The sequence below is a fragment of the Corvus cornix genome, chromosome 8 (genome assembly GCF_000738735.6).
Source record: "Corvus cornix cornix isolate S_Up_H32 chromosome 8, ASM73873v5, whole genome shotgun sequence".
NCBI classification, from domain to species: domain Eukaryota; kingdom Metazoa; phylum Chordata; class Aves; order Passeriformes; family Corvidae; genus Corvus; species Corvus cornix.
This window is the reverse complement of record NC_046338.1, coordinates 1,070,676-1,095,306: the sequence shown is the minus strand read 5'-3', so window position 1 is coordinate 1,095,306 and position 24,631 is coordinate 1,070,676. Positions and strand designations below refer to the sequence as shown.

General features: G+C 48.3%; 2 protein-coding genes across 3 annotated transcripts; one reads left to right on the top strand and one right to left on the bottom strand.

Annotated features, from left to right (window-relative positions):
- Positions 1–4,510: 4,510 nt before the first annotated feature.
- LOC104695493 (methylcrotonoyl-CoA carboxylase beta chain, mitochondrial-like) lies at positions 4,511–15,223 on the top strand. Of its 2 annotated transcripts, XM_039556434.1 has the most exons (13): positions 4,511–4,854; positions 5,604–5,937; positions 7,843–8,039; positions 8,941–9,119; positions 9,861–9,941; positions 10,141–10,319; positions 10,991–11,183; positions 12,121–12,212; positions 12,396–12,552; positions 13,069–13,191; positions 13,591–13,733; positions 14,071–14,152; positions 15,056–15,223. In XM_039556434.1, exons 1-13 carry the CDS (start codon positions 4,737–4,739, stop codon positions 15,137–15,139), a joined length of 1,962 nt encoding a protein of 653 aa, XP_039412368.1. In that variant the 5' UTR covers positions 4,511–4,736; the 3' UTR covers positions 15,140–15,223. The 2 variants fall into 2 exon arrangements, with proteins under 2 accessions (XP_039412368.1, XP_019146983.3); XM_019291438.3 differs by lacking the exon at positions 4,511–4,854 and having other exon boundaries at positions 5,111–5,937.
- Positions 15,224–15,254: 31 nt separating this feature from the next.
- RPE65 (retinoid isomerohydrolase RPE65) lies at positions 15,255–22,736 on the bottom strand. The gene is made up of 14 exons (XM_010408709.4): positions 22,649–22,736; positions 21,837–21,919; positions 21,335–21,485; positions 20,948–21,055; positions 20,714–20,855; positions 19,965–20,112; positions 19,621–19,702; positions 19,291–19,423; positions 19,030–19,169; positions 18,037–18,166; positions 17,079–17,193; positions 16,881–16,975; positions 16,679–16,790; positions 15,255–16,174 (listed from the first exon to the last, which is right to left on the bottom strand). Exons 1-14 carry the CDS (start codon positions 22,657–22,659, stop codon positions 16,023–16,025), a joined length of 1,602 nt encoding a protein of 533 aa, XP_010407011.2. The 5' UTR covers positions 22,660–22,736; the 3' UTR covers positions 15,255–16,022.
- Positions 22,737–24,631: the final 1,895 nt, after the last annotated feature.

Genomic DNA, 24,631 nt, shown 5'->3' with positions numbered 1-24,631 from the left:
CATGGAATGGTTTGGGTTGGAAAGGACCTTAGAGATCATCATAGTTCAGGATGGCCCAGGCTGCCCAGGGGCTGCTGGCTAATGGGGTGTCCCAGCAACCACAAGGAGGGTAAGACTCCTCAAGCAGACTTACTGTATCTGCCAGGATCCTGGAAAAGTGCAAAAGAGAGGACAGAAAACTACTTGCAGGGCTTTTCCTCCTGATTTTGGTACTGTATCACTCCGGCCTCTTTCTGCGGTGAGCAAATCACAGTAAATGGTATTTTTATCCTTTTATATATTACATGCTTGCAAAAATTGCTGACAGGAACTGCCAACAGGCTGCTCTAATCACTATAATGCTGCTTCACTGGCAAAAAAAAAGGCTTTTTGTTTTAACCCAGACCATCTGCTTTGGGGGCTTTTAATGATGCAACTACACTGGCATTTACAGAATTGACACTTCTCTGCTGTGACCTCAGAGGGGGGGATAAGTTCCAGAGGGATATGCAGGAAGAAGGGGGGATGTTAAACTGGTGACCGGTCTGAAGGAGACAAGAGATGCATGAGGAAGGTGTGGAGCTGCAGACTTGGAACACATTTAACCTCAATTCCTCTTTCAAGTAACATTTTCCTGAAAACAAAGACGTCACATCCCGCCCCCCCTCCAAAGGTGCTGTGAGTAACAGCAGCTCCTACAGCATCGATAGGATATTTATTCAGTGATTCACCCCCTTCCTCCAAGTGTTTATCTGCCTGCCCTGACCACATCCAGTCACCAATTACTAGCTGGGAAAGGCCTTACAAACCCATGGTCAAGGCACTCCAAACAGTCGGGCACAGGCTGAGGCTTTGGTGTCAGCGCTCAGTGCCAGGGGTTTGCACAGGGGAATAAATCCATCAGCACTTTCCTGGAGTTTGCAACTGAATCTGCATCTCCTCTCACCCACAAAGAGCTTTTGGATTACTTCAGAAGACTCTTGATTAGGCCTTTAAAACAGAGGAGGCAACAGATCTTCACACAGCTGTTGTGTACAGCTGCTGTACAACAGCAGCCAGAGATTCCGCACACCTGCGCAGGTAAAACCAACAGGTTTTGACCCGTTGGAGTTATTTTCCTTCTGATTTGGGTATCATCACCAGTTACCTGCATTCTCAGAATAAAATTCTGTTCTTTTCAGCTCCTATCAGTGCAATTTAGGACAGACTGGCCCTGCAACAGGGAATTGTACACACTATTAATTATGTACACACTGTTAGTTATGTACACATTATTAATTATGCCTTAACCAGAAGATAATTCTGCTCCTTTAAGATAATTCTTCTCTCTTTGCTCTGTACATTTTTTGCAGGAGTAAGGCAAAACAGAAACTCACATTTCTCAGTGATGTAAGCAAAAGGACACATTGTTTGTCCTCTCCACATCAGCTGTGTTCCCACAATTGGAGTTATTATGTGATTATTCATGGATTTGTCAGCTCTTTGTGGCAACAGACTGAGAAGCAGGGAAGGCTAAACTAGAGTTAAAAACACTGTCATACTGTGTTAAATGATGTGAAAAGTTATTGTGGCTAAGGGTTTGATGCTAATACATATTTTTTAGAGGTGCTGTAATACAGCTGCTGTCTCATACAGCTGTGATGAACGAATGTGCACAGAACTTCCATGACTCAATGGATCAGCCTCATCTTTTGGCACAGTTCGGGAAGACATCCCTGGCTCTCTGCCTGGGGATTCAGAAAACCTCAAACCACCCAAAATAAGAAGCTGGACAGTATGGGAGCATCTGATATACCCTCAGTGGGAATGGCATTTACTTACTGAGGATCCGGCTCCCAACTTCTCCTGTATCTTCTAACTACTTCAGTTAACTTCTTGTATTCTCTTGGATCTTCCAGCAATTAAAATAAATAAACTTCTTAATATTTCATATCAAATCCAGATTCTCTCTCAGCACACCTGCCCAGGCTCAGCTCTTCCTTTGGGATAGATGCAAGTGAGAATTACTTTCTTATCAAATCTGTTTTGAATCAAATCTATTTTAGAATGATGTAAGTCCTGAAAAACGCTGCAGGACTGTCCAAGTCTGTTAGCACTTTTAAGTAAACAAACAAACCCTGCTTTAATCTAGCCCAATTTCCAGGCCACCATGGTCAGAACCCAACTAAAAGCTCTTTGGGTATTAAAAAACAAAATCTAAATATGAAACAGAAGCTCCACAAGGAGGAGGGCTCTGTGGGAACCCTCCTGCCTTTGGTCTGACAATCCAAAAAGTGTGTTCTGGTTTCCCCCAGCATCCGGTGCACTCCAGCAAAGTTTCTAAGTTTAAACTTCACTCAAAGCTTCAGTGTTCCTTAAATGGCGCAGCTCAGCTTGGCTGGCAGAGCTGCAGCTCATGGTAAAGGAAGCCACCACCACACGAACATTTTCCCTAAATGCTGCTCTATATATTCTCAATGCTCAGCTCAGGAGTCGCTAAAATAAGCTCTGAAAATAACAACTTCAAACACTTCACAAGGCTGCAGCCTCTCAGAGGGGCTGGGTTCTCCTACCTCGGGGTGCCTTAAACAAAGGATGCTCCATGCCGTGGCAAGAGAGGAAGGCTGAGCCCAGCTGGAGAACTAACATAAGTCAATTAGGATCCGTTGGCTCTTAATTAGAGGATTTGTTATTGATCCCAGGCTGCCTCCCAGTACAAACTGGTGGCTGACGCCTTCTCTCTGGGATAAACAGGCACTCAGAAATGTGGGGGCTGAAATGTGAAGAGTGTTTCTTTATCCTTTAATCCAAGCAAACAGCATTCAGCTTTCAGGAGAATGAAATAAAATTACTCTTTTTAAGCCTGAGAAAAAGCCCTCTCTGTTACATACAGCAAATTCTGCCTGTGACCACTGATTCTATCTACTGGAAAACTTGGAAATTAATGAAGAATCACAGAATCATTTAGGCTGGAAAAGAGCTTTGAGGTCAAGTCCAGCTGTTAACCCAGCACTGCCAAAGCCACCACAATATAAGCCAAGAAATTAACTGCAAAAGGTATTCTTAAAAATTCTGCAAATTAAAATCACATATAATGAAATTGCTATGCAACACCAGTGGTTTAGAGATAATGTCTCCTATGGAAGCCTAACACTTAATTATGGAAAATGAAATAAGAAGCATGAGAATTATAATTGGATAGGAGTCACTGATACATTCACAGAACTGAGAACTCAAAAATCTTATGAATCCAGGGAAATGATATATGGATCAACTTTAAAAGGAGCCCAGAAACACCAGGGAGCCCAAATCTCACTTCAAACACATATCCAAGTATTTCTATCTGCAATTCCTCCTCTAGGAAGCTGAGCACCACCAACAACTCTCTGAAATTCAGACTTCTTCAAATGTATTCTGCTTTATATGGATTTCTGTCAGCACTCATTCCTTCCCCATTATCACCTGCACCACAGAGAGCACAAGAATTCACATGAAATCCCAAAGGAAATGCAAAAGATCTCTGTAAAGCTGCGCAGTGACTTCTGTCTCCTCTTCAGCTCTTCACAAGTTTCTCAAAGTGTTGGGAGAAAAGAGTTCTGGCTACACCAGGGAAGGAGGGAAGAACTGGAATGAGCAACAGCCATCCCCAAAAATGCCCCAAAGCAGCTGGATTGGTGCAGCAACTGTTGAATTCATGCATGGGCTCCATCAGGAACCATGTGTGGCTGTATCTGTCCCCATAATGTGTCTGGATCAGTGGTTTTGTTAAATTACATTGTTCAGTCCAGAGGAGGCCCCGGAGCTGCTGCAGGGCTGGAGCCCCTCTGCTCTGGAGCCAGGCTGGCAGAGCTGGGGGTGCTCACCTGGAGAGGAGAAGGCTCCAGGGAGAGCTCAGAGCCCCTGGCAGGGCCTGAAGGGGCTCCAGGAGAGCTGCAGAGGGACTGGGGACAAGGCCTGGAGGGACAGGACCCAGGGAATGGCTTCCCAGTGCCAGAGGGCAGGGCTGGATGGGATCTTGGGAAGGAATTCCTGGCTGGGAGGGTGGGGAGGTCCTGGCAGTGGTGACTCCCTGGAGTGTCTGTGCTGCCCTTGAATGCTACATTTGCTCTGGCAGAGCATCTCTGCCCACTTCTCCCTGGGCTCTCCCTTGTCCAGCACAGCCCTTCCCCCTGTCACAGGGTTTGGGACAGCCAGAGGGACCCTGGCACATCCCACGGGGCAGCGGCCACCACCTCCCACAGCTCCACCTGCATTGAGTTTTTTGATACAAGGGAGCACAGCACTGAAGAGTGTCCTCTCTGCTGTAGCTGTAAAAGGATAAAAAATATAATTTTAAATTATTATATCTCAGCAAATTTTAATTATTACCTGTAAGATTTTTTAATAACATATATAACTTATTTACCTACAAATTCCAGCCCATGCTGGATACTTTCACTCACTAACATATTAGTCATCACTTAATCATTGCTACCCAGCCTTATTAATATGTATAGTATGGATAAAGAGCTCCCTGGCAGGGATGCATTTTAATGACGGCACTGAAAGGCAACACGCAGTAATTTCCAGAAGGCTGACAATAGCAAACCGAAGCAGCCCAGGGATGGGATGAGGCGTGGAAGGAAAAAAATCAAATTAGTTTTGGTATTCTAACGATAAACTTAATTTGAGAGAGGACACCTGGGGCATAGGACACACAAGGAAAGGGACACCCAGGGCACAGGACACCCGTAGTACGGCACACTCGGGGCACGGGACACCGGGAGCACAGGATACATATGGCACAGGACACCAGGGACAGAGGACACACATGGCAAGGGCCTTGGAGGGCACAGGACACCGGGGGCGGGCCGCCGCGCGGAGCCGCCCGGAGAGGCAGGCCGCGGACCGGACGGGGTAAGGAAGGGGCGGTGGCGAGAGGGTCCGGCCGGGCCGCGGCGGGCGCGGGGTGGGCGGGGAGCTGAGCCAGCGGGGGCCGGGGAGCTCCGGCGGAGGGGCCGCGGCCCCGCGCTCCGTGCCCGGGCTCGGGCGGCCCCGGCGCCGCCGCGCTCCGCAGGCCCGGCTGGGCCCGCCCGGCCCGCCCTGGAGCGGGGGTGTCCCCTCCCGGCCGCCATGGCGCGGCAGGCACCGAGGGTGTCCCCTCACGGCCCCCGCGCCAAGTAGGTGTGTCTCCTCACGACCGACTGGAGTCCGAGCGTCTCCTCGCGACCCCCGTGTCAAGGCGGGAAGCAGTGGTGTCCCCTCCCGACCCCCGCGGGAAGAAGGGAGCCGGGAGTGTCCCCTCCTGAGCCCCGTGGCGGGGCTGGAGTCAGGGTGTCCCCTCATGTCGCCTGCGGGAACAGGGATGTCCCTTCACGACCCTGCGAAAGGGCGGGAACAAGGATGTCCCCTCACGAACCCCGCAGCAAAGCGGGATCAGGAATGTCCCCTCGCGACTCCGCGAAGGGGCGGGAACGGAGGTGTCCCCTCACGACCGCCGTGGCACGACTGGAGTCAGGGTGTCCCCTCAGGTCCTCGGCGGGAACAGAGTATATCCCCTCACGACCCCCATGGCAGCGCAGGGACCGGGGGTGTCCCCTCACGACCCCCACCGAGGGAATCCACGCTATAATTCCCGTCGCTGAATGCCGTTCGTTGTCCCTCAGCTCTCGGGGCGATGTGGAGCCCGGCCCCGCTGTGCGCCCTGGGCCGGCGGCGCCCCGGCCCCTCCGCGCCGCTGCAGCCCCTGACCCGCCTGCTCCAAAGGGAATATGGGGAACAACCCCCGACCCGCCTGCTCCAGAGGGAATATCGGGAGCTGCCTCTGCCGAGGCAGGGCTGGGGAAGGACGCACCACCTGCCTCCCCGCCGATTTGTGAGTAATAAACCCAAATCCAGGCGGCATCCCAAAACATTCCCAGTTCTAGATGGACGTGTCCCCGCCGTGTACCGACATGTGTTTGAAGCGAATTTAAGGAACAGCGAGGCTGTGATTAACAGGTAATAAACCGGTTTTGTGGGGTTTTAAAAGTGTTGCTACTTGTAACATGGTGTGAGAGTCACTTACGGGCACTTATGCCCCATGGAACAACGTAGCTGCCCCTGGATCCCTGGCAGTGTCCAAGGCCAGGTTGGATGGGGCTTGGAGCAGGTTGGGACAGTGGAAGGTGTCCCTGCTCATGGCAGGGGTGGCACTGGATGAGCTTTAAGGTCTCTCCCAGCACAAACCAGTCTGTGAAGCGTTGACTGAAATACCCAAATCGAGGTGCAAACTGTATTTAAAATAGCGCTATGTGTTGTTTTGCATATATTGCCAAGAAGTACTTTTTCCAGACCTTCCTAACATTTGTTTCGTGTTGCGTTTTGAATGCAAAGACGTAAATGGTGACTCACACACTCCTGACAAAGTAGGGGATGGGTGCTGCAATCCATCGTGATTTACAGATAAAACAGGAAAATGTGTTTTATGTGTTTGTCCTGAAAGATCAGATGGCAAAATTGCAAAGGCCTTTGTTCAGGGGAGTGATCCACGAGCTGGAAGCAAAGCTTTGGAAAACACACTGTGCCCTCCTGTGGTGGCATTGAGGACATGATTAAAATCCTTAGCTTTGTCCTCCGGAGTTTTTCCACCCTTCACAGTGTGCGGGGAGCCGCACTCGGATCATAGTGCTGTGTGAGTCTTTGTGTCAAACAACATTTACAGTTAAAGGTAGTGCATCTGGGGGAAAAATGTGTTTGAGATAAAGGGAGAACTTGGTTTATTTAAGACCAAAATTGAGATTTGTTTGCAGTTTATTCAGTTTTTTACCTATACACAGTGCTGCCCTGACAATAACAATAGGTAATCACTTCCTCCTTGTGACACTGCAGTGTTCCCTGCTTTTAGTATATCTTCCAGATTTAGTAATTTATTCTACTTCTCAGTTACTGATTTTTGTCAGATAAATTTGTTGCAGGAACTGACAGAGGAAGCTCTTGGCTGGATTCTTCTGTGGAATAGTTGGAACGTGGAGGTTCATGCTGAATTAGGACAGACACATTATGATAGCCTCATTATTATATATTATATTATTTGCTTTATTAAACAGTTTCTGGATAACAAAAGTGAAATGTTTGCTTAATCTGGAAATGTGACTTTATCTTCATTTTCATGCCATTTGTGTGAAAACTGGGCAATCTATTTAAGTTCAACCTGCTAAAGGGTAGCTTGTAAGGAGAGTGGTTTGGGTCAGGAAGGACCTCAAAGCCCACCCAGTGCCACCCGTGCCATGGGCAGGGACACCTCCCACTGTCCCAGGCTGCTCCCAGCCCCAATGTCCAGCCTGGCCTTGGGCACTGCCAGGGATCCAGGGGCAGCCCCAGCTGCTCTGGGCACCCTGTGCCAGGGCCTGCCCACCCTCCCAGGGAACAATTCCTTCCCAATCTCCCATCCAGCCCTGCCCTCTGGCACTGGGAAGCCATTCCCTGTGTCCTGTCCCTCCAGGCCTTGTCCCCAGTCCCTCTGCAGCTCTCCTGGAGCCCCTTCAGGCCCTGCCAGGGGCTCTGAGCTCTCCCTGGAGCCTTCTCCTCTCCAGGTGAGCACCCCCAGCTCTGCCAGCCTGGCTCCAGCGCCGAGGGGCTCCAGCCCTGGAGCAGCTCCGGGGCCTCCTCTGGACAGGGCAGGTTGAGCTTCTCATCCACCAACACCCCAGATCTTCCCAGGGCTCTTCTCCATCCATTCTCCCCCGGCCTGTGTTAGTCCTTGGGATTTTCCACCCAGGACCTGCACTTGGCCTTGTTGAGGTTCTTCCAGCCCCACCTCTCCACCTGTCCGGGTCCCTCTGGAAGTCATCCGTCCCCTCCAGCGTGTGACCGCACCCCACAGCTCTTTGTTCCCATGAACCGAAACTTGGTTTTTTCCATCAGATACTCGGAACTGCTGGAGAGGGTGAAGAAAGGAGGGGGAGAAAACGCCGTCCTGCGGCACACGCAGCGCAACAAGAAGCTGTTCGTGCGGGAGCGCCTGAGGCTGCTCCTGGATGATGGGGATTTCCTGGAGCTGTCCCCGCTGGCAGGGCTGGACATGCCCTACGGGGATGTCCCTGCTGCCGGCTGCCTCACTGGTAATGCCTGGCAATGGAATGCTGGGGGGACTGGGAAAGGAAAAGGGGAGGAAAAAGGATGCATGGAATAAGGTTAATGGGATATTTTAGTATCTTAAGTGCTTTCCTAGGAAAAGTGAACACTAGTTTTATCCAGTTCTTATTCCCAACAGGGAAGAGTTCAGCCACTGCTGTATTGTTATTCTGGGAAATCTGGGTGAAACCTTTAAAAAAAATCTCTTTCATTTCTTCTAGATTTAGTAATTTATTCTATTTACCAGCTACTGATTTTCATCTCAATAAATGTAGGGTGACGTGTCAAATCAGCTATTGCCTCTTAAAGGAGAGGGGACAAAGTTATGGTGAGAAACAGGAGCTGTGACATACATTTTGAAGGGTTTTTCAAATCGTAGACAATTGCATTTTCTATTCAAACATTGTCTCTTTAAACTGGAACAGCTCTTCAAAATGAAATTTCATTGAAATTCAATGAAATTCAATTTCATTCAATATCAGTGAAATTGCATTTCGAAGAGTGGTTCCAGTTTAAAAAGTAGCTAGAAGAACAGTATGAAAACTTTTTTTTATCACTGATTGTTGTATTTTTCAGTTTTATAGGGGTAGTTTTTAATTGCTTCCCCTTTATCTCAAGGGTTGGGAGTCACAGTGTAATTTTTTTGTTACATTGTCACCAGAAGCAAGTAAATTTATTTGAGGTTCTGTCTTCTGTAATTTAGATTATTTTTTTACAATACTGTTATTCCAGAGAAGAGGGTAGATTTCTTCCCTGTGTGATATTTTCAATTTAATTTGGAGCTTCTTGATGTAGCATTACTGAAAAAAACTCCTGAAAATATTTGCCCCCCTTGTTTTGTCTGTTATTTTAGAGAGTCCTGATAAATATCTGTGGTACCACTTTCAGGAATTGGCAAAATCTGTGGGGTCTGGTGTGTCTTCATTGCAAGTGATGCCACTGTGAAAGGAGGAACAATTTACCCAATTGGAGTGAAAAAACAATTAAGAGCCCAGGAAATTGCCATGGAGAACAGGCTGCTGTCTGTGCACCTCGTGGACAGTGGGGGAGCCTTCCTACCCCTGCAGGTACTGCTGGCACCTCTGCAGAGCAGAAAACATCAGTATTTATTTCATCACTTGGGCTAATCTTGCATCTCCCGCCTAATCAGAGATCAGAAACTCCAGTGAGTGTGCTGAACTGCCTTTGTGTCTTTAGTAAATGAGAACATGGTGTGAGGTGTCTATTTTCACTTCACAATCCTTAAAGTATTCTGTATTTTATTGTCCTGTTTGTGCCAGTGATGCACTGAGCTCTGTGGCCTTTAAAAGCGGAGTTTTTGCAATTCTGACTGCAAAGTAAGAATTTGAACAGGATCTTTTGCAAAATGCAGAGATCATCCTCTCATGGAGACTGTAGTTGTTCTCTCTGCACACTGAGGGCAAGCACACAGGAAAAGTTTTTACCTGGAATTGTATCCAAAACTAAGAAAAAAGGAAAGTGCTGAAGGCATTTCACAGATAAAGTAGAACCACTACCCTTCCCTTCTCTACATTTACAGTCAGTTTGTGTAGAATATATTGGTTTCAGAAAAAATCACAAGATTTAACCTCTGCTTTCAAAGCACATGGGTATTTTGGGGGCATTTGACAATGTATAAAGGAATAAATACCATAATGAATGGTATATATGAAAGGTTTGGGAGTGATTATTAATGGCGACCTTCCCACTGTCACTTTTGGTGCGTTTGGGAATGAATGGAGTGAAGAGGAACCATCAGCTCTTGTATTTAATATTAAAGATCCCTTTTTCTTTTCCCTGTCCCTCAGTCAGAGCTGTTTCCTGACAAGCTGCACGGTGGCAGGATTTTCTACAACGAGGCAATCATGTCTGCCGTGGGAATCCCTCAGGTACTGTGGCATGGGGAGTGCAAGGGGGTGTGGGAAAGGTACAAATGGGTCGTAAATCTTGCTCCTGCTGGTATTTCTGTCTCTGGTTTGTCCTCCAAGCTGGGATTTAGCACTTTCTGCATTTCTGAAACAACTTTGGGCTTTGGTTTTTGCTTTTCCTGTCCCCTCTCCAGCATGGCTGTGGTTTGTGTCCCCTCAGGTGGCCGTGGTGTGTGGCTCCTGTGTGGCTGGAGGTGCCTACGTGCCCACCATGGCTGAGGAATCTGTGATCATAGATAAAACTGGGACACTGTTCCTTGCTGGGCCACCCCTGGTGAAAGCTGCTACAGGGGAAGATGTCTCTCCTGAGGACCTTGGAGGAGCCAGGCTTCACTCACAGTATGTGGAATATTCTCAAAAATAGGGAGAGAATTTGGCATGCTCGGCTTTAAAGGAATGTGGCACTGGCATTTCAGATCAGGGCTAAGAGTGGAACCTGTGGTTACACTGGTTTGCCTTCTTGGGTTCAGGGGTTTGGGTTAAATCGGTCAAATGAAAGTAAAATTAGGTTATTTGTGGGGTGAGGCAGGGACTGGACAAGTTGGATTTGGATCTCTGTTATTCCACATACTTTTTGAACAACTTCAGGCAAGTCATTTCCCCTGTGCCTCACAGGGAGCAGTTACAGAAGAGTGATGCTATCTCCTCTTTTCCAAGTGTTTTCCAGAATACACATAGCTAACCCAGCTATGCTACATGGAATACATTCCTGTCTTTATATCTTGGCTGCAACCACTTATTTTGAAACAATTCCTGAAGTTTGTTCTCCTGATCTCCATTTTTGATGTTGTTTGCAACACCAGCATCATGAAAATAAATTCAAAGGTGTTTCTTTAAGAAAAGATTAACACAAGTCACAGGGAAGGACTTCAGCTCATTCATACAGAACCAAATCACACAGTATTTCCACAGGGCATTTGGAGAGTCTCAGCTTTTTTCCTAGGGTTTGGAATTTCTCTCAGAATTCAGAACTCATTAATTCAATGCTAATTAATGTCTCTCTCTCCTAGAGTCAGTGGCTGCACTGACCATTTTGCACCCTCAGAAGAGGAGGCCTATGAGTGCATTCGTAATGTTGTCTCCACCTTAAACTGTGAGCCAGTGCCAGAGGAGGACAGGGATCATGACAGTCCCCTGTACAGCCCTGAGGAGCTCCTGGGGCTGGCACCACTGGATTATGGCTGTACTCTTCCTGTCAAACTGGTAAGGGATTTCATTCCTCCATCCTTCCCTCTGATCTATCCCACAGCTCCAGGTGTTATTCTGAATTATTACCTCATCTGTTGCCAACCTGTCTTAAGCCTGCAACTAAGCAGGGTGGCAACTGTTTTGTGGGACTATAGAAAATATTTAACCTGAAATCCTGTTGGAGATAAAATAACCCCAGATTGTGCCAGTGCTGCCCATCTTTTTCCATGCACTTTTGAGATACTTTATGTCAGCATGTCTTGCACTGTGTTGGCTGCCTTGGGAACATATACCCTGTTAATATCTGGTTTTCTCTTCCCCTGCCTTTTTGGCTTTTTCCAAGTATTCAAGATTGTGTCTTGTAAAAGAAATGGTGGAATTACTGACTGAAAAACAACACAGCTCAAAATAAACTTGTTTGAGGCTGGGACACGTGCTAACGCTTAAGCAGAGACATGCAGAGCTGCCCACACTGTTTTCATTGTGTTCTACGTGAGATTTAGTCTCCAAGGATGTGAATCCAGTATCTTTTCCAGTGGTAAATCCCTGCACTTGAGGGAATTGACTGTAGAAAGCTTTGAAAGCAGCTTTTAACTGTGTTGGAAGAAAGCATGAGCCATATGAACCAAGCATTTCTTGCACAAAATCTGCGCACACTGGGAGTTGGTTTTTGCTTTTTTACATTTTTATGCACAGGAACAACTGTGCTTTGTAAAACTAAAATGATTTTGGAGTTGGCCTTTGTCTTAAAAATACACAGTTGGTAATTAAACCAAACACAAATTGGATGGTTTTATGGTGCATATTGAGTATTTAGCAAGTCACCCAAAGACCCTCTGTGCTCCTCTTGCATAACTCAGGTCTGCTACTATTTGAACAGAGCATTTCTTTTAGCAGAACTCTCCTATTTTCACTTCCTTTTCTCTAGTAAACTCTGTCTATTCCTTTGCAGATTCTGAGCCGTCTGGTGGATGGAAGCAGATTGCAGGAATTCAAGGCTGCTTATGGAACAACATTAGTGACAGGATTTGGCCATGTGGAAGGGTATGGCTGGGAACAGTCACCATCCAAATGGATGGGCATGCATTTCTCAACAGCTTTTGTGTCCTCAGCAGGTTTTACACCATTCCAATCATCTCTAGGGTTCAAAAGGGAGAATCATGGAATTGTTAAGGTTGGAAAAGACCTCTCAGATCATGAGTCCAACTGTCCATGTTTGTTCTGTAGGCACTTGGTGGGGATAGTGGCCAACAATGGGGAGCTGGCTCACGATGCTGCTCTCAAGGGCAGCCACTTTGTCCAGCTCTGTGGCCAGAGGGGAATTCCCATCCTCTTCCTCCAAAACACTGCTCCGCAGCCAGCAGGGCCTGCAAGCATCTCACAGGTATGGCAAGTGTATTAAAATATATTTCAAGCAACTTCTAGTTCTTGTTGTGCTTTTAAAAATTTATTAACTGTTAGGAAAATAATTTTTCAACCACTGAAGCTTCGTAATGTCTTTGCTAATGATTGCTAAGATTATGAATTTGCTAAGATTTAAGAACATTCTGATTTGAATTTTAAGCAGGCCTGGATGCTGATATAAAGTGATACTCTTCAGTTAGCAAGGCAGGCTGGAAAACTTGGAATTTGGAATGCTTTTGACATTGAAATACAGCTTATTGATTCCTCTGATAACTCTGCACTCCCGAAAATTGGCTATTTCTCTTTTTAACGTGAAGGCAGTAAAGCTCAGTAGGTTTTGTCCTGGACTAGGGAGAGTAAAACATCCATTAGATTCCAGATCTGTTTCTGCAGAATTGTAAAAAAAATGAATGATTTAGAAATACAAGTTTGGTGGGAGTGGAGGGAATCTAGAATAAAGTCTTAAAGGATCTAAAATAACCTATTTTCATTCCAGGCAGAGGCTCATTCCAACAGGCTGAAAGCCCAGGCTTCCATGATGGCTGCAGTTGCCTGTGCTGCTGTTCCCAAAATAACCATTGTCATTGGAGGCTGTTTTGGGAGTGACAGCTACGTCATGGTACGGGTGGCACCAGCCCGGGGCTTGGGGACACACCTGTCACACTGCTCAAGTGTCACTGCATTTCTAAAACACAGCTGGGTAACTCGAGCTCTGAACTAATATTTAAGTAAGAAGTGCAACACGATATGTGATTGCTGAAAAGTAATCATGGAAGAATTAAACATGGAAGTGCTGAGAATTCAAAATTAAATATTAAAATAGCACTACTGAAGGCAGTGGGGAGGGTGGTGGTTCCTAGCACAGGGTGTCTGTGCTGAGCCAGGAGCTGTGTCATTAATGCTTTACAAATCCACCTGTGTTCCATTCTGCCCTGCCCTTGGCTGTGCCATCCCACAGACACCCTTTTATGATTCATCTCAGTGAGTTTGTGCCGTTCTTTGGGTTTTTTTCTTGTAGTGTGGGAGATCATTCAGTCCAAACTTTCTGTTCCTCTGGCCCAATGCAAGAGTTGCTCTTGTGGATTCTCGACATTTCCCCACAGTCCCACCAGCTGGGGCCTGGACAGGAGAGGAATTAGAGCTGAAACAGCTGAAGGCAAAGTAAGGACATGCAATATAAACCTTACAGGAATTTCATTGTTAGATTACCCACTTTTGTTCATCTTACAGAGCAACACATCCCAGACTAATGAAGCAAACATGAATCTACTGGAAAAATACTTTAAATTTCCGTGTAATTCTATGTCTTTCTGTTAGGATCTTCCCATTACTGCAGAATGGGCAGCTCTGTTATTTGCTGGTTTCTGATTCATTTTAACAGCAGTACTGCCCATTCTCTTCAGATGGAGGTATTTGCCTGTTTCATCTGTAGGTTTTTTTCACTGCTCTACTGTTTTTATTGTGCTTTTAAGCCTGTTCTATTCTCTGCCCTCTCCAGGCTAGAGGAAGAAAGCAGTGCCTTTTACTCCTCTTCCAGAGTCTGGGATGATGGGATCATTCTACCTCAAGACACTAGAAAGGTGGGTTTTCTTTTTAGGCCATTTTATTCTCCAATCTCACAAGGGGTGATCATGACTCACTCAAGGTTGGCAGTGTGCTGTTTCCAGACCTGAGGCTGCCATTTCTTACTCCATGAAATTTATCTCTGTAATTCTCATCCTGTCTCTTCTCCATTAGTTTACCCAAAAAGTTTCTCTTCAATTCTGGTTACTTGACCACAGCATTTCCTCACTGAGCCACTCCTTTACTTTACCATAATTTGATTCTGCATCTGAATCCTTTTTTTTCCCATGTAATTACCCATATCTTCACTCTTTGAAGTTCAGGCTCCTCAAATTCCTTTTGTTTCCATCCTTTTATCCTAGGATGTTGCTTTTTGTAATTTTCTCTTCCTGCTTTTAATTTGCTGTGTACATTTGGGATGTCTCCCTGCCTTTTTATTGATTTGAAATTGGCAGACATCCCTCCTTCCATTAGGTTCTTTCTGAAAGCTGCTGCCTTTGTTCTTTTATTTTTCCTTGTTAGATTGTTTATTAGCAATAAAAATGTTCTCTGCACTTCTGAAATTTGTTTACTTGAAGATCTCAATCTGTCCTGGTTTCAGCTGGGTTAAATCACAACACAACCCTTCTAAATATGGTACATATTTATGGAACTATGTGGATGCTAAATATTTTCATGGAGTTTACGGGAACTTTGATAATGGGAGAGCACCAAGAACGGTTTTTTTAGTCCTAGAGCCCTGAAATTCCCACTTTATGGGCTACACATGAAAATATGTGAGAGTTGAACTGTTCATTTTACCGTGTTCAGTGTTTCACAAAAAGAAGGAATAAGTAAGTGCAGAACTAGTGAGTTTTACTGGGGTTTTTTGTTTGTTTGTTTGAGGCTCATTGTTTATACTGTTTTTTGTTTCTAATTAGGTGATTGCCCAGTGCTTGGAGATCATGGAACAGAAGAAGTCCCAGGCTGTGTCTCCCTGTTCCTATCCCATCATCAGGATGTAACTGCAGCCCTCTCAAACCAGAACCCTCTGTCAGAACTCTGAGTGTAAAGATTTTCTAATTCTTTGATACCATTAATAAAAATGTTGAACAATTGAAGACAAACAAGAATCCCAGATTTTAAATCTACTAGCAGGAAATTTTTATTTTCAACTGTAGCCTCTTTTAACATCAGCTGAAAGTTTATTTTGGGAGAAGGAAGGATTAAACTGAACATCTGTAGCACTCTAAGGAAGCAAAGTCAGCCCAAGGCGTAACAATTGCTTGATTTTTTCATGTCCGTGTTTTAACATGAAATCCAGAAATCAAGGAACTGCACTTGGACAAAAGAAAGGGGAAAGGGCAAACACACAAGGGAAGGTGTGCAGTTTGCAGCCTCAGTGAAGAACAAAACTCTACCTTGCCACCCACTTGGGATTCCCAAAGCAGCTGTGGAAAGGCTCCACTTGGATTGCTCTGAGGATACTACAGCAGTGACCAGGATGGTATTTAAATCCATAATCCTTCAGTATAGGCTAAAAATTCTTGATCATCTAGCAGAGCACAGCCTGTAGTACACAATGTTACCACATGTAAAAGTGTTGAGGTTACTCTCTGCTCTTTCAGCATCTTTCACACTGCTGCAGCTACAATGTTTTATTTTGCATAAACAAAACCTCTCCATCACCCCAAACTTGTGGTTTAATGGGAAATAATATCAAAGGGTGCATTTAAAAAATACCTGATTAACCATTTTGAAGAATCATCAACAAGACTGAACTGCTCGATCTGAGTTAAGCAGCCCCACAAATGCAAAGGGCTGTGGAAGGAGTTTGGGTCACCTGTAAATGGAGACTGCACCTTTTGGGAGCTGGAAGAAGCCTGGGCCAGGTGTTGCTGTCTGTGGTCACGCTCTCTTGAAGCACCCATGGAATGTCACGGGAATCATCACCTCCACCTCAGCCCTGGCCACCTCGCTCATGTCTTTGGCGTTGAGGATGAGGAGGAAGGCAGGCTTGGGTCCCACCCCTGGGCTGATCACGATGCTCAGCACCACCCCTGCAAGGTGAGAACACAACAGGTGTGGCCCAGCTGGGTGTGGGCTCTGTCTGACCCCGGCTGGGCGCAGTGAGAGCAGCCCCCTGGTACTCGGGGTACTGGAAATCCTGGGAGTGGTGTGTGACCATCCCTCCTGAGGGACACGGGCAGGGATACAGCACAGGCTGCCCACAGAAGCTGTGGCTGTCCCAGCCCTGGAAGTGTCCAAGGCCAAGTTCAAGGCTTGGAGCAGCCTGGGGTAGTGGAAGGTGTCCCTGCCCATGGCAGGGGGTGCAACGGGATGAATTTTAAGGTCTCTCCCAGCCCAAAAATTCCATGATTCTAGTTTTAATTTTGCCATGTTTTCCTCAGAAATTTACCACCAGTGTTAGCACCTGTCCCATCTCATCCAGGAGCTGCCTGCAGGCTCTGCCCTGCCCAGCTGTGGCACAGCCCTGCCGCCAGGCTGGTGCCATCTGACACAGCCCTTCCCAATCCCAATGCCAGCAACCCCACCAGCATTACCATCATCTTCCTCCAGCGCATCTGGGTGGGAAACGAAGATTGGCTCCGACGGGTACGAATCCGGCTCCTGCCACACCCAGGTCTCCTTGGTTTTAACGTTCAACTTGCAAAGCTAAAGGTGAGGAAAACCCAAAACCCCAGAGCTCAGAAATACTCTTTGTTGTCCCCAAATTAAAGCCATCCCCCAGTGGCTGATAGTTACCCTGTCTGGGACAAAGTGGTTCAGCCCCAGCCCGTAGGTGTACGTGTACGGCTTCCCACCGTACTTCCCGTAGTTGATCTGGGGGAATTCAAAGGCTACAAGGAAAAATAAACATATAAATGCTGAGGATTAGTGGGACACAGTGTGCAGGCAGCACTTGTGTTGCTGTGGTCTGGGGGAGCTGGGGTGTCATTGTACCGTGACGTGGCCCTGAGAAAATCACCTCTGGCTCCAGCCAGATGGTCTCGTCGCTGCGCAGCGTCGCTGTAGCTGTCGTGTAGGGCAGGGTGACCAGGTTCTTCCCTGTGTCAGCCTGTGACAAAGAGAAATACCCAGGACACTGGAGAAAATTTTCAGTTTATTTGCACAGAATTGTATCAAACAGCACTGAACAGGGAAAGCAGCAACACACGGCAGAGCCTCAGCGAGCAGCAGGAGGCGACTGCTGCCGTGTTCTTGGCAGTGCTGCAAGAACTGTCCTGTTCCTCAGCCTAAACACAACTTTCCTCCCTTCTGAAGACCTTCAGAGGTTTCATTAAGCACTGCCACGTGGGCTTGCACTTCTCACTTGATCCACAGCCCAGTGAGCTCTCTGAGCAGCTCAGTTGACCAGCATCCCTGGCAGCCCTCGGCCCACCCGCCGGCCACCATGAGCGGGCTCATGGAAAGGAACTCAGCAGCTGCCAGCCAGAGAGCTCTGTCTGTGCCAGGCTGGCAGCTGCAGGGACCTCACACTGAGGGCTGGAGGATTTAACCACTCATGCTTGTGCTGTGGCTGCTCCCTTCTGCGCTATCAGCAGCTCTGGGATGAACTGCTGCCCCACAGGCTCTGCCATGAACAGTAACATATGGAGTCATCAGAGAGTTTGGGTTGGAAGGGACATTAAAGCTCATCTCATTTTCCTTGCCATGGGCAGGGACACCTTCCACTAAACTCAGAACTCCACCCAACCCAGCCTTGCACACTTCCAGGGATGGGGCAGCCACAACCTCTCTTGGCAACCATATAAATAAACTAGAAAAACACTGATCAGCTAAAGAAAATACAAAGTTTCTCTGAAGGCCCATACTTCAAGTTTCCCCTCTTAATCAAAATGCTGAATTTGGAGTAAATGGGGACAGGAGCCCTGGCAGGGAGTGGTGCTGCCTCCAGTACCTTGTCGATGCTCAGGGGCAGGACGTATCTGCGGGCCTCGGGCTGCGGGGCCTTCTCTGCGTGCCGCTTCACCTCGTCCCAGTTGCCCCGTAAGTTGGCCAGGTACAGGTAATTGTAAACAAACTCAAACCTGCACAAAACAGCATCACAGAGAGAAACACAGCTGGACTTTGCAAGTGGGGGCGAAGTGGAGGTGTTTTCTGCCTAAAATTCAGTAGAATCATAGAATGGTTTGGGTTGGGAGGGGCCTTAAAGTTTATCTCGTCCCAGCCCCTGCCATGGGCAGGGACACCTTCCACTATCCCAGGGTGCTCCAAGCCCTGTCCAGCATGGCCTTGGACACTGCCAGGGATCCAGGGGCAGCCACAGCTTCTCTGGGCAAACAGAGTGACACAAGCTCCAGTCCAGCTCCTCGGCAGAGCTGAGCTGTGTGTGCATCACAGCCCCTGGCAGGAAAACCCAGAAACTCCTGGTTTCCCACAAGCACGAGAAGGGGCTTGGAGTAACCTGCTCTGGTGGAAGGTGTCCTTGACCATGGCAGGGAGTGGGACAAGATGAGTTTTATGGTCCCTTCCAACCCAAACCAGTCTGGAATTCTATGATTCTGTGCCAGGATCAGCTCAGCTCAGGGTGTCCTGGGTATGCAGCCAACACAGGGTTGAGCTTCATCATTTCAATGCCACATTTCTGTGTTTACATGAAGAGCAGCATTCAAGCCTCACCCACACCCTGCTCATTGCAGCCCCAGGAGCCAGAATAGCATCAACCCTTCAGCAGTCACTAACATTTACTAAAGATAAAAGTAAGTAAAAGATAAAAATAATTTTTTCTTGGAAAATGAGTGTCTAACAGGCTCCCTGCTGTATAGTCTACATGTCACCATGTGTGACTATTTAGATGGGTTCATGCAAGTGCCAGAGGCCCCAGGAGGGATGTGCCAGGGCGTGTCTGGTGCAAGGGGCAGTTGTGATACCCAGGGAGCCCTGGACTCACCCCTTCCAGGTGCACAGGTCCACGATCAGGAACCCATTGTCTTCGTAGGTGTTGATGTGGTGGAAGAGGTTGAAGGCTGAGGTGCGGTACTTGAGGTTGAGGAGCCTGCCTTTCTTCTTCTCTGCCACGTGAAGCCACACCTGAAAACCACACAGAGCTGGGCTTAGGCTCAGGGAAATGAAGGTGAAGCCAAGACCATGGATCTCCCAGCCCAGGTCTGGCTGCCCAGTCCAGCCCAGTTTGGGATGACCCCACGCTTACCCCCATGGTCTCGTTGGACTCGAAGCAGTCCATGTAGTTGGCTCCCCAAAGGCTCCAGGAGGAGAGGAACTTGAGGAGGTTGATTTTCACTGGTGTTTCCACAAACACTAAGTAGTTTGGGGTCAGCCCAAAGCTGTTGGGAAAGGCAGGGGAGCACATCAGGCTCACTGGGGTCAGTTTGGACAAAATCCATGGAGTTGCTCATCCTAAGCATATGCATCATCGCTCAAAATTACCCTGATTTTGGTTAATCACCTAGTTGTCATTGCTGATTACATGTGAGAACCAGTCCCTGGTTCCAGCTGACCTGCTGACCCCATGGAATGTTACCTGTGGACATAGGAGGGCTTAAACCTGTCACTGCAGGGGAACTGCACCACCACCTCCGACTTGTTCATGGGGTCTTCCTTGTCTGGAATGGGACAAGTGAGAGGTTACAGAGGTTTTACCCACACTTAGTCTGTACTTAGAGCATCTACCCAGAAAATTTCTGCCTTTAACACAAAATTCATTGTTTAGAAACCACCTGGAAGTGGTTTAAATACAACATTTAAAAAAAAAATCCAAAGGAGCTTGAAAGAAACCTAACTCGATGACAAAGTTCATTTAAAGGATAAAGAGATTATGTATAAGGGAAAAGTTTCCCAGCTGGCTTAGAGATGGGATTGACTGACCTGCCTGCAGAGGAGGAATCCGGATGATGTTGTAGGCCAGGGAAAAGTTTTTTCCAAAGCAATTCCCAATGTTGTAAACTGTGCCATCATTCTCAATGTGGGGATGAGCCGTTGCCCCATTGACAGACACGTATTTACAGAGATCCACCTGCAGAACAGCATGCACAGAGTCAGCAGCTTCCCTGGCAGGAGGTGGGAAGGCACCGGCTCTGCAAGGTGCTGTGAGTCAACACATCCTTGCTCTGGATGTGGGAAGTTCCTCTCAAAGTCTGCAGCTGAGCTCTGATTTGCAAACTCCAACCCAAACTTGAAGATGCTCCAGGGGCTGGAGCCCCTCTGCCATGGGAGAGCTGGGGGTGTTCAGCCTGGAGAAGGGAAAGCTCAGGGGGACTCTTCCAGTGCCTAAAGGGGCTCTAGGAGAGCTGCAGAGGGACCTGGGACAAGAGCCTGGAGGGACAGGAATGCATGGTTAGATGGGATATTGGGAAGGAATTGTTCCCTGGGAGGGTGGGCAGGCCCTGGCACAGGGTGCCCAGAGCAGCTGGGGCTGCCCCTGGATCCCTGGCAGTGCCCAAGGCCAGGCTGGACATTGGGGCTTGGAGCAGCCTGGGACAGTGGGAGGTGTCCCTGCCATGGCAGGGCTGGCACTGGATAGGATTTAAGGTCTCTCCCAACCCATGCTGTGACTCCGTGATTTTCATTTTAGTTTTAACCCTCCACACCTCTAACAGCCCAGGACAAAGACCCACCTGCTTGATGGTCTCCAGGGTGTCTGGGTTAATCCTGGTGATGAAGTTGGTCTCAGTACAGGCATAATAATCCTCACCCACGGGGTAGATGTTCACCAGGGCATTATCTGTGACCTCCACACCTTTGAAGTAGGAGAAAAACCTGAGCAGAGAAAACCAACAGGCAGTCAGGGGCTCCTGGGAAGCAGAAACTCAGTAGGACATGCCAGCAATGTCTGTACCACCCCGAGGTACCTGGAGAAGATGTTCTTGCAGGGGTCTGGGTAGGCGTAGGTGCCAAACTCTGTTATCACGATCCTCTTCTCTGTCATGCCTCGCACGTAGCTGTCAGTCCGCAGAAACCTGGGAGGGCCAGGAGGAGAAGGCCTGTTACAGGTGACACCAGGCTTGCAATAAATACAAATATTCCTGTGACGAACCTCATGCGAGCTCTGCAGTCTGCAGGTCCCCAGAACCTCACACTGCTGGATCTGGGTTCAGCGATACCGCTGCTAGAGCTCTTCCAAGAACCACATGGACTCAACAAAACCGGTGTCTCCCACAGGCACAGCCTGTCCCCAGCGTTTCAGACATGCAAACGCTTCCTTATTTATTCTTGTTTCGTGGAAAGCTGGCGCGTACCTTCGGTGGTAGGTGACGTGCCCCTCCTTGAAGTCAAACTTGTGCAGCAGTGCCTGGCCATCGAAGAGGTGGTAGTAGGGCTCCGAGCCCACCTCGAACAAGCCAGGACCACATCTCAGGAGGCTTCCTCGCAGCCAGGTGGGAATCCTGCCTGTGGGAGAGGCAGCGTTGGGATGGGCATGGCCAATCAAACCAAGGAAGTTTTGTTGTGACAGCAAAAAGAACAAAACTTCAGACTCATCTTTTAAATTTTTTAAACTTGGTGTCTAAACACACATGAGCTCTTTAAGCTCTGATTTCTTCACCTCCACACCTGCTGTGGACCAAGATACTCAGTACTGAAATGTCTGAAGATGGTCCCAACCCAATCTGACCTTTCGCTACCCAAATCACCAGCCCTGTGAGCTCCTTCACATCCAGCCCTTGTAAAGCCTCTGAGCCCTGGAAGCCCCTGAGCTGCAGGAACAAAGGAGAGCAGAAGGAGATGAGGCCCCAGACCAACCTGTGACATGGGCAGTCACTGGAGAGGACAGCTCCTCCACTGTCTCAAAGAGCTTCTTGTAGCCTCCAGCGGGATGCTCCACCCTGAAAGGGGCAGAGCTGCGTGAGCCTGGAGCAGACCTGGGAGCCCCCTCCCAGGGAGGGATGGATCTTTCTGGAAGGAATGATCCATGACTTGCAAAGAACTTGAGGGAGGGAGGAGAAGCAGCTTTCCTGTAGGGAAAGGATCTGAGGCTCCAAACAGCTACTGAGAACTGTCCTGAGCACAAGGAGGGACAGGGACACCGAGGGGACAGCCCATACTGCAGCCCAACAAACCCAGGATACCAGAATCGTCAGGAAGCAAAATCCAGTTGTAGCTCCCAGCTTTTCAAAAAGCCTGGGTTTTGCCTTTTTCCTTTTTTTCTTTGGTTTTGCTGGTGAACTCTGCCCAGAGAAGCTGTGGCTGGCCCTGGATCCCTGAAGTGTCCAGGTCAGACGGGGCTTGGAGCAGCCTGGGACAGTGGAAGGTGTCCCTGCCCTTGGCAGGGGTGGTGCTGGATGGGCTTTAAGGTCCCTCCCAGCCCAAACCATTCCAGGATTCCATGATTCTGCTCCAAATTCTGGTCAATCCTCTGGAACCTGGAGGTGAGTCTGTTCCCCCAGACCAGAACCACACCTTGGCAGGGGATGTACCAGCATGGACACATGGAGACCTCCCCTCCTCCTCCTCCCCTCCTCCTCCTCCCCTCCCAACCCTGCTGCCCCTCAGAGCCCCAGCCGATGCTCCAGCTGGGATGTGCTTCCCTACAGAGGAGCTTCAGGAATACTCACTGGCTGTACATCCTCCCTGATGAAGGGCTTGAGCCTCCAGAGCTAATCAGAGAGGCAGAGCTGTGCTGGGTATTTATGGGGTGCTGAGCCCTGCCCAGGGCAGCCCCGTCCCAAAACAGCCCCCACCAATGAGAGCACCCCGGGAACAGAGCCGGCTTTCAGCACCAAAATCCTCCCGGGGCTTTGGGAGCTTTTGTCCTGCTGTTCACACAAAAAGGGGCTTTCACTGTTTTTCTGAGACCTAAATTCTTCCCAAGCAGAAGTGATTACAAAGAAAAAAACCCAGGGAGGAGTCAAACGGAGGGTGCTGGAGCCACGCCGGGAGCTGGCACTGGCACTCGGCACTGCAGGGACCATCCTGGCTCCTCCAGAACCTCACCCAGGAATGATGTGACACTGGAGACAGCAAGAGAGAAGAAAATGCCAGTGTCAGACATCAAGGAATCTCCTGAGCTGGAAGGGACCCATAGGGATCATCCATTCCAGCACCTGTTCCTGCCCAGACCCCCCAAATCCCACCCCGGGCATCCCTGGCAGTGCTGTCCCAACGCTCCTGGAGCTCCGGCAGCCTCGGGGCCGTGCCCATTCCCTGGGGAGCCTGGGCAGTGCCCAGCAGCCTCAGATTTCCCTGATCTCCAGCCTGACCCTGTCCTGGCACAGCTCCAGCCGTTCCCAGGTCCTCTCCCAGCTGCCAGGGAGCAGAGATTGGAGCTGGCCCTTGGGTGGAGCTGCAGCCCCTTGAGGTCTCCTGTCAGCCTCCTCCAGACTCATCATCGGGAACCACCTCTAGTAAGAGTCAACATTCATGGAAACAACAGTGCTGTAAAGAGCAACTTCAAACTTTCAACTGGAAACAGCTCCAGGGATCCAAACTGGGGTGAAGGGACAAAAAGAGACATTAAATATGTCCCTGTTCCATTTGTGCTACAACCAGCATGTGAGCATTGGTTTCATTCCCTGGTTTTGTCTGCTCCCTCCTTCAAGGCAGTGTTTCCACTTGGACAAGTGTTCATTTAAGGCTTCTCACAGAAAACCTTTGACTGAGGGCCCCCATTAACCCTTTGTATTAAATAACCATAATTATATTGTAATTTCTCTATTTATTCCCATTCTGGTTAAGTTCTGTCAAAACCTTAGAAAGGAACATTAAATAACCTGGATCAAGAACTGGGAATTATGAGGGCAGGCCTTTGAAAGCCAAATCCTGGGAAATGTGAGCTTCTCACCTCGTAAGTTACTTAACTGGAACACTACATAAACAAAGCATTTATGCAATGTGGAAGGGGTTGGGAAGCATTGGAAGCAAGTTCAGGCAGGTGCTGGAATGTTGGAGGGAGTTGATCACAGATGTTCCAGGGAGGAACAGCTGTCCCTGCCCTGAAAGCACAAAGTTACCACAGGACATTAAGGCATCATTAATCCAAGGTAAAATGAGCCTAATTTGGGTTTCTAACAAAATCTTAAAAAAAAAAAAAAAAAAAAGGGAGAAAAAATGTATTTTTTAGGAGAGAACTGACAGGCTCAGGGTCACAGATGTACCAAGGAATTCCTGGCTGTCAGGGAGGGGAGGCCCTGGAATAGAATTCCCAGAGCAGCTGGGGCTGCCCCTGGATCCCTGGCAGTGCCCAAGGCCAGGCTGGACATTGGGGCTGGGAGCAGCCTGGGACAGTGGGAGGTGTCCCTGCCATGGCAGGGGTGGCACTGGGTGGGCTTTGAGGTCCCTCCCAACCCAAACCATTTGGGATCTCAGAGCCATGCAGTAGATTAATTATTATTAATTATTCCTTCCCAAAAATACTCCTGCAGATTTATACTCATGTGGGGGAACCTTTATCTTATAGTAATTAATAAGCAAATCCCTAACTCTGGAAAAAATACGGAAATTCTGTATTCTGGTTCCACTCATCTCACTTCATGGGTCACTCCTATTTTGAGAATCACACCAACAGATCCAAAATGAATTTTCCATGAAAATGCCAGAAA